General features: G+C 45.6%; 1 protein-coding gene across 1 annotated transcript; it reads left to right on the top strand.

Annotated features, from left to right (window-relative positions):
* Positions 1-7618: 7618 nt before the first annotated feature.
* Positions 7619-7957, top strand: CCR75_004863 (uncharacterized protein; the record flags this gene model as incomplete). The annotated part of the gene is made up of 1 exon (XM_067962949.1): positions 7619-7957. The coding sequence occupies one exon, from the start codon at positions 7619-7621 to the stop codon at positions 7955-7957; it is 339 nt and encodes a 112-aa protein (XP_067821960.1).
* Positions 7958-10147: the final 2190 nt, after the last annotated feature.

The following is a 10147-nucleotide window of genomic DNA, read 5'->3' as shown; positions in this document are numbered from 1 at the left end:
GAACAAATGGGTAGCATAGTCCCTGAGGTCTCGAAATATCGGACCTCAACCCTGCTGGTCTATAGCGCTCATGTAAGAGGCTATGACCAGGTGATGACCCTCCTAGTGGATTCGGGTGCATCACAAAATTTTGTGAAACTCGCGGCTCTAAGAAAGAGACCGGCGATGTTTGAGTCGCTTTGCCAGGATGGCAAGCGAGAAGAGGCGACCGTTCGTTTAGCGAACGGCGCGCTCGTTAAGTCTGAGGGAGTTCAGGCAGAACTCGACTTCAGCTTTAGTGACTTCTCTTGTAAAGAGAAGTTCAGAGTGCTGGGTATGGAGAGTCCGTATGACCTCATCTTAAGCATGCCATGGTTGGCAAAGTATTAACCATGGATAGACTGGCGTACATGCACAGTTGCGAACTCTTCTCAGGACACCAAAAAGGATGTGCTCCTGCGAGAGGCGTATGCAACTGATGTCGTGTCGAACACAGTTGAGGGTGCGTTGACGGAATGTCAAACGTCACCAATCCTACCCAGCTCGTGGAGACTGGGGTAGTGAAAAGGGCGATGACAAGTAGTCATGAGTCCGAATGTCCTGCACACAGCCGATAGCCTGTGGCAGTAGACGGCGAGCTAACAGGAAGTCATGCGTCGCATAAACCCGCACAGTGCCTAGATCCTGGTGCGGTTGGAAGGGGTGCGTTAGCCAGGAGTGCAACGGCACCCGCTTCCCAGTCAAAGGTCGTGGTTACTCGAAGAACGAGTACTCGAGAGATTAGGACGATCATAGGCACGTCAAAACGAGTGACCTTTGGATCAGTCTCTAATAGAGAGGACGGGCCTTCGAACGAGGTGTTCGAGGCCTTCAAAAGACGAAATTGCGGAGGCATCCTCAGTTGAGGTGCTCCGCTAGGCTTTAAATCTGCCGAGGAGATAATATGTTTCCCGGAGATGTCGTGGGATCTCTTCCTTGCTAAATTAAATGAATCAAATATCCAGCAAATAGTCACACCAGTTCCAGAAGAGAACTTGGTGGATTGTTGCTCGTCGTCCACAATGGACGAGAGCGTCCTTGAAACGGACAAAAAGAAACGGCTCGCTGCTTAAGGCTAGGATGCCTTATGAGATAGTCCGTTCTTTGAGGTTCTGTGCAAAACATCGCGATATGTTCCCAGAAGAAGTACCGAGCCGCCTACCCCCCCCTCCCCAGCAGATAGACGTGGCTCCAACTATTGTGTGACCAGGCAAAGGCCGTGTTGAAAGAACAAGTCGATTATATCGATGAGTTCTTCGACAAACGAGCCAAGGTGGAACATGTGCGTGAAAGAAAATCGCCTCATTGCAGCCCGACCTTTTGTGTGCGTAAAGCCACAGGTGGATGGCGCGTGGTTCATGCTTACAATAAGCTTACACGGCCACGATACCGGCGCAATCGCCAATCCAGCGGAAAGATGTCTTGTTGAACTCCATGGGAAAGTCAATTATTTTTTTCGCGGTGAATTTTAAAGAATGGCTCCTATCAAGTACTCAGGAGAGAGTCTGATGTAGCCAAAACAGCTGTAAGCACCGCTAGGCAATAATAAATTTAAAAAAATTAATTTAAGTAGCCCAAGTGGTGTGCTTTGGGAGTGGCTTGTGATGCCTCAAGGTTTGAAAGACGCATCAGCGACATTCAACCGAGTGGTGGCTCACGTGATGCGTCAGCACCGTGCCTACGCGCCCCATTACTTTGACGATATATTCGTGCATAGAAAGGCCGAGGACAGGCTGACGCAATAGAGTTACAGAAGCGTCATTTAGACGCTGTGTTGCACACTTTGAAGGATGCACAACTGTATGTCAACTTGCAAAAGTGCGTCATAGAGGTCCCTGAGATATCTGTGCTGGGATGCATCGTTGGTACACATTGTGTACAAGCAGACCCAGACAAGGTAAAATCAGTAAAAGAATGGCCAATCCCACGGCATGTGAAGGATTTGTGCCCATTCCTAGGGCTCGCTAATTACTTGCATTAATATAGCAAGAATTATGCTGAGGAAACTAAACCATTATCTGACTTCCTTAAAAAGGACGCATAATGGCTGTGGTTAAAAGAACAAGAAGATCCTTTCACACCGGTGAAGCAATCTCTTGTTGAGGCACCGGTCTTGGCATTGCCAGATGCGTATAAGCCCCTTAGCGTCGTCTGCGATGCAAGTAATTTTGAAATCGGCACCGCGGTCATGCAGAAGACGGACGACGGCGTTAACCGTGTCATCTCTTATCAGTCCCGGCTATTAAAAGCCGCGGAATTAAATTACCCCGTGCTTGTCAAAGAGCTACTTCTAATGTAGTATGCTCTTGTCAAGTTTCGAGTGCACCTATTGGGCATCGAACCATTTGTGGTGGATAAGGATCACGCATCACTGCGGACCGCAATAAACTAACCGCACCGATCACCTAGAATGGCAAGATGGTTAACATTCTTCTCTGAATTTAATTTTGAAGTTGAATATAAGCCGGGTAAGTCGAATGTCATGGCTGACGCTTTATCGCGCAGACCAGACTTCGAGGATAGACACCAGAAAAGTGTGTTTAGTGCGAAAGCACAACTTCAGCTGTCGACGTTGGCAACTATGAAGGCATACCACGTGACGAGCTCATTGGTCTTGGAGATAAAAGAGAGCTACAGTCAGGACGACCACTGTCGCCTGCTGTTGGATCAGTTCGGTGGACGACAGGTTTCCCTTCCGTCGCACCTGAAAGCTAAGCTAAGCGCTTTAGCTACAGCGGTGGCCTGTTATGGCATCAGCTGTTACCTTGTGATTCCTTGAGAATCTATGTGCCTCATGACATAGATCTCAAGAAGATGATCCTTCACGAGCTCCATGATGCACCATCGAGTGGGCATCTGGGCCGTGAAAATAGATTTTTAAAAGTGTCAGAGGAATTTTGGTGGCCACACCAATATCGACGAGTGACCACCTATATTCGCTCTTGCGAACAGTGTCAGCGCATTAAGCCTGAACCGTCCAGCAGTGCACCACTGAAGCCGCTACCGATTCCAATGAATTGTTGGATGTCAGTTAGTCTGGACTTCATGTTTGGCATGCCGCCCGATCATAAGAATCGGACGGGTTGTCATCTTTGTAGACAGACTGAGCAAATCGTGCATTAAGCACCATGTAAAACATCGACCACAGGCAAGGAGGCAGCTCTCTTGTTTCTGGATCATGTATACCGACTACACGGGATGCCCGAGTCCATCGTTTCGGACCGGGATCAACGTTATATGTCATGTTTCTGGTGACATGTGTTTGAGCATGTCACCAGAAACCAGACGTATAACTAGGTAGCAAGCTCCACATGTCGACCGCAGGCCATACCCAGACCGATGGCCAAACAGGACGTGCCAATCGGGTCGTGGCGGATGTCTTGCGCGCTATAGTAACTCCCAAAGAGTGGAGCAAGCAAATGTTCTTTGTGGAGTTCGCTATAAATAACAGTGTCCACGCCAGTACGGGTGAGACACAGTTTTATATTAATGGACTGCGCACAACTCAATGCGAAAGAGGGGCATAGTTTCGTCAGTATGACGATGACCTGCAAGGGTATCATCTCAACGACAGATACTTGCCCAAGTGACCCTGCCAGTTTAGCAGTGGTCAATAAAACTGCGTACTATGACCGACCTCTCGGCGGTGTCATAGGCGAGTTTGATGCTAAAAGCGTGAGCGAGACTCAACGCTTTGTGGATAAGCGACTAGCCATCACACGAAAATTCCGTGCCGCGATGGCAAGCGCACATGACAAGCAAAAGTATTATGCGGACAAAAATGGTTTCAGAAACAATAAACGATTTTGCTGACTCTTTAGATTAAGTACTGCTACTCTTCCTAAAACGACAATTTATGTTTACCTGGTGGTACTACGAAACTACTGCCACGTTTTAACGGGCCATTTACGGTGGTTGGGGAGGTTGGCGTCCTAAGTGATAGGCGCACCCACCCGTTGTGTATTAGGGGCACTACGTTCTAACGTAGGTCATCTGAAACGATTTGTGGATCCATAAGAGATGACATAACCCCATCATTCTCAGGATACCAATTTTGACGTCTCGACGATTACTCGAGCGTCACTGAAAAAAAAGTTAAGGCGACGGTGAGATGAGTAGATTTCGGCCGACCAATACCCACCTTGAAGGGAACTCGGAGAGCGAATAGGACTACTTAGCGCAAGTCTTTTAGCATCAATTGCTCCATAAAGATCTGCCGACGTTTCATCCGTCTGTCACCGTGGCAATCCTTTGAGCGAATATTTTGGATATCCGAAGTCGGTCGCGAGACTTGACTCTGGAGATTCCGGATCCTTCGTTTAGGAGCAGCACTCTGCGTCTGAGACTGAATAGAGTAGGATAGGCTCCCACGAGTAGTGGGCATAATCGCCGCTTTAATCGGGCCTCGTTTTGCATTGGTGGATGCAGCTGGGAACCAGCGCTTTCTTGATGAAAGGTGCTGTCCCACCGCTCCGTGAAGCATAAACTTCGTACCATCACCTGTTTAAAAGAAACTCAAAGAGATTTATTTCAAAACCGGTCGACGCCTTGCGCGTCGACGTGTCGGGATAGTGTCTGTCTATGAAAAGGAGCACCGGTTGGAGCCACTCCGTTTGTTCAAGTTAGAATAGCAGGAGGAGCATGTTAAAGAAAAATAGGGAGCACAGTACCGCTTACACGCGAAATAGCGAAGTTGATTCGCTGCGACCATTGTTTTGCCACATCAGAATATGCTGAAAACGGCACAGGGATCCTCCTTCATATTAGTCGGTTATTTTAATCAAACGCAACTTGACCAGGATCAGGCAAATGCGGCCCAGTATTTTTTTAGCCTTTCCGCTAGTGGTAGACGCCATAAACTAATAAGCGTCTATAGTGACGAATTCTCGGAGTAACGCACTAACTCTATCCAAACGATGCCTTTCGGGTGGGGGAGGTGCTATACGGAGTAGGCCATTTGTCACATAGCCGTTTCAATACACCGATCTTGTGACACTGACTAGACACGTTTATGTGCCGTCGTTATGCTTTATGTTCAGGCCAATCCGCGTCAGACCGTCCATTGTGGATAGTCTGGACAGCAGATAATGTGATTTTGCCCAACTGAGGAGCAAGTGCACCTTTACGGGCAGTGCTCTCATTTATGGTCCCTGCTCTAGCACGAGACAATTGCCATGTTGATTTAGGCAAGTTTGCCTTCGCAACGCAACGCTACCAATTTACATGTTGAGAGCAAATAGTGAATTGCGGATGTGCATATTAGCGCCATACCCTTTCACATTAGCCTCGCTGACTTCATCACCACAAAGTGGTGATGACAGCTGTGTCGAATCATAAGACGATAATAAGCGACGGATCTACATCAACACTCTTTAAGTGGTATGAGTTATTGTGTTCAGTTGACAGCGCAACATCAGCTGTAACTGTCGGCGTTGCAATCGTGACACTAGGCGACTCCAGCAAAAAAACGCGGCGCGGACGCGTTGTGTTGGATTGTAAGGGTCCCTTTGCAGACGACCCAGCAGTTTGTCTCTTTGAGGTGGCATGAGGAGATTCGTGTAACGTTTCACTAGTTAGTTCACACACTAGTCGTTTCGTGAGAAGTTAATTGACCTGTCACTCTGGTGGGGCTCACATAGTGAACCCAATCATGTGTATGTGATGCACACAGGTGGATTTCACATTTAGTAACTGCAATATTTTTAAAAAAGTTAGAATAGTTGCTGACGTCTGACGTCATCTGCGAGCAGAGGTATCAAAAATAAACACGCTCATCCTGCAGGGATGCTCATCTATACAGATGCATCTGATCATTGGGTGAAAGATTTGTGTTGATTCTTTACAATATAAAGCAGTCTTAAACTTACTTTTTCGCACAGGTGCGCACGACAAGACGGACAACCACCTCCGTGACGCCACTTGTCTAAGAGAACAAGATTTTTTTTTGTTTGGGTGAGGCTTAGGCGGCCATTAACTTTCTCGTTGTGCCCGATGGTGTGTGCGTTATAGTGCGGAGATCTTTCGAGTAAAGCTTGCCGACATGAATTGTGCTGGATTATTTCAATGTTGAGGCGTTTTATAATGATTACAAAAATGTTTTAAACCTGAGCCGCGCCAATCCTTCATTGACATGTGCCTAATCTGTGGGATATGGCAGAAATAGTATCTGGAAACCTTGCAAAAATTTACGTCAAATTGTCGCTGTAGAAGCTGATGCGCAAGAAACGACTTTTGCTAAAATGAAACTGCATATATTATTGGGTATCTGAAAGACTTTTGGCAATGACAAGTCGAGACTGGGTGAACAGCAATGAATGTAGTCAAAGAGGCAAGGGTTTACTTCAATAATATCGTTGGGTAATTGTGTGGTCGGTCCTATCAGGAAAGAAAAAACGATGTGGTCATACCGATCTGGGAAGGAGTATATGGAGACACGACGTATGGGAAGAAGTAAGTAGTATAAGTATAAGTAGGGAAGAGACACGACGATATATATTAGTAAGTTATATATGTGGGGACATGACACAGTCGGCGAATAGGATAGCAGGAGAAGAGCTGAGAAAAGGAAAATACACCGTTGAGTACGGGTGAGTCCCTCTTATTGATTTTCTAACAGGATTATGGGCCCAAATATGATGGGTCCATGAGCAGCAGCCGACCAAGGATCGAGATAAGTGAAAATGCTGGGCTTCCCAAGCAATGGAATGGGTAGGACTGGGGTTCTTACAAGCATCTGATGATTATTACCTTTGAAAAGGAAATTCTGGACGCAATTGAAAAAGGTGAAATCGATCGCTCAAAGCTGCATACAGACAAGGTCCGAAAAAATACGACAAATTGCAGATTAAACTGAAGCGCAGATTATTTAGTTCGCTGGCTAACGTCTCTCAAGTTTGCGTTATTTGCATAACTACTTTTAGCAGAACGCTTCTTTTCACTAGTGTATCTAGTGTCACCTGACTGTCTAGTGTCCCTTCGCACTTCTTTTTCTTCTCTATGCTTACAATTTTTACGCAAATGCCCAACCTTATTGCATAGAAAGCATCTCCATGTGTTTGACAAGGTTTCATATCTCATGGACATGTTGCTTTTATCTCTCATCTGTGTCTGTGGTCGATAGTCAGCATTTTTACCAGCAATATGTTGATAATTAGCTGTTCCGTCCGCTTGTTGGGCACAATCTAAAATCAAAATTGCATCACGCCGCTTCTCTAGGGTGTCTACATGATCCATGGCAATCTCAACTTGATTCTGTAACTTTTGAAACTCTTGAGTTCTTGGTTAGCTGTTCATGATGCACCTAATCATTTGATAATCATCAACTGTAGCCCCAAGTGTCATCAGTCACTCGCGAAGGTTAAGCATATACGCCGTATATCCCTCAAAATTTGTTCCTGTTTTGAATCTCGCATTCTGCAACTTATCGTACGTGACACTACTTGATTGACTTGGTGTTAGAGTCTTGTTTTCCATCAAAATACCCTAAGAGGTATGTCCACATTTCGGTACCCGTTTTCATTCTATACACACGTGGTGCTGGATGTGCTGCCCAGTTGCATCAAAAAAGGTAAATATATCCCGAATAGTACAAGAGACTGAAATGCAGAAGGACAAATGTGATGTAAGTGAAGTGGCACAAACTGAGCAAAAACGAGCTGAGCCCAAGTCAGTGACTGACATGAATGTGCAGAATCCGTTATGGTACCTTGACAGTGCCAGTAACACGCACGTGTCCTGCGGTAAATCCGTATTTTTGAACTACGAAAAATTAATTCGTGACAAAATGCGTGACATCAGCGGATTTGCGTATGGATTTACAACAAGACCAATTGGGATCGGATGTGTGGATCTCAACTCCAGAGTAGGTGATGATGACACGTTCAAAACAAAGATGGAAGATGTCGTCTATGTTCAAAGAGCAAAATTAAATCTCAGTTAGAGCACCAAGGGCTCGAAAGTCGAGTATCGATCAACGAGGTGAAAAGGAGACTCGAATTTGGTGGAAATTCTCGTTTGACAATGACAGCACCTTTAAGCCAAGATGGCATGTACATACTTAACAAAGCATGGAAAACACGATGACAATAAAAAATCCAGGCATGCTTAACACTGAAACGGAAAGAAAAAGCATGCTTACCAAAGCTGATGGGATCGACGACCTGCAAAAATGGTATGAGCGCTTAGGACATGTGGGTCCAAGTTACTGAAAGTTAAGGATCGATCACAACCTGGTCAAAGGCATGTTATTAATAAATCGCATGTTCCGAAATGTAAAATACGTCACCTGGCAAAGCAAAGGCAGAAGCCGTCAAAGAAGTCACTCTGCACCAAATTAGTGGCCCGAATTACTTATTTATGCTGATCTAATAATTCCTCCTAGGAACAACGGATCACGATGTTCTGGAATATTAATCACTATCGATGGTTATAGCAGGTATGTGGCTATATACCCTGTAGTCACGAAGAAAGCATTAGTAGTAAACCCATTTAGTAAAAGATACATACAATGGGCTGAACGTCAAGTGAAAAAGCGAATTAAAATCGTAGTATTGGATAATGGGCTGGAGTTCATAAACAAGAAAACTGAGCAATAGTATCAAGAAAAACGAATTGTTCACCGAGCTATACCTCCGAATTCATCTCCTTGAATCTCTGTGAACGAACTTATCAAAACGTTATTGGGATGTTCAAAGCGATGATGTTACAGTCTGGATTTCCAACGTATTTATGGGTTAATTCGATTAGTACCGCTGAGTACATCAAGCATCTTACTTACTCAAAAGTAATAAAGAAAACCCCTTACGAGTGCTTGTATGGCTCACGGCCAGATGTGCACCATGTTCGAATATTTGGCACGATTGCATTCAGTCATATACCAGTATCGGCTCAAAGAAGAAAGTTTGACCAAAATGCAGCGATTGGATACGTGGTCGGATACCGCGAAAATACAGCTAATACAAGTTATATATACCTAAACCACATGACTCGATTCTTTGCAGAAGCACGCATCGATGAGGACACCTTGTTCAAAGATAGACGCGAAGGAATAAAACCCTCAAATTCCGAATAAAGCTCGATTATGCGTCTGACCATGGAGATAAAATGTCAGACATTGATTGTGATGATGGGATGACGATAATGAGTCCGATGACGGCTCCGGTACATGTAGGCGGGCACGTCGTAATGCAGCCACGCTCTACTTAGACACACACCCTAGCACAGCGAGGAAGCGGTTTAACCTGCTTCTCTTGCGTGCAGTGAGGTAGTTGTGGTGGGCGCGTTAACGACCTAACCCAACACATTAAGTACTTTGGTTAAATGTCGTCACGGGAGCGGTAATCCGGCTCCTCGTGCGCACTTACCAAGTAGGAAGTAGTTTTCAGACTGATTTATATTTAATCGTATTACATATAAATACCTACTTTTACCAATTCAAATGTCATCTCTATAGATAACACTTAATTAGTATTGCGAGCGTATCTTTCTCGATACTTGCGTAACGGATGACGCTGGGCGTCCTTTCTCCTAATGTGAATGCACCCATATGTATCACATTCACAAGGGTTGGTCACAAATGTGCACCACACCCGAGTGCTGGGTCTAATTACTATTATTTATTAATTGACCATCCCCTTGAGTACACCAAGTATACTTAACGGGGACTGTGTAGCATTAGGGCAACTTTAGCCCGTTACACCATCCCCCCTTTAAGAACGAATTTACATCTTTAAATTCGTCAAAGAGGATGGAGGAACTGCGAACAGCTTTACGCGCCGCTAGTTCACTCAATCACTCTAGCGCACGTGTTTCCATACACGGCGCCAAAGATGCCACCTAAAAGGAGCCACGTTGGTGGGTCGTCTGCGAAGACGCCCACTCAACCTCGCACTAAGCGCACGCGCCGCGTTAATTCGCCGGCCGCGTCTTATGCCTTAGTCGGAACGCAGACAGCCACTGCGGCTGTCGCGTTAACAGGGCTAAAGGATCCATCCCACTTTAACAGTGAGGATGTTGATCCGTCGCTCATTGTCGACTACAATGAGTCGACACCGTTGCCGTCACCTCATAGTAGTGATGCGGACAACGAGCTCATGAGGAGTGATGATGCGGCATTATTGCCCATCCAAAC

The sequence above is a fragment of the Bremia lactucae genome, linkage group LG2 (assembly GCF_004359215.1).
Source record: "Bremia lactucae strain SF5 linkage group LG2, whole genome shotgun sequence".
NCBI lineage: Eukaryota > Oomycota > Peronosporomycetes > Peronosporales > Peronosporaceae > Bremia > Bremia lactucae.
This window is presented reverse-complemented; position numbering and strand designations above follow the sequence as displayed.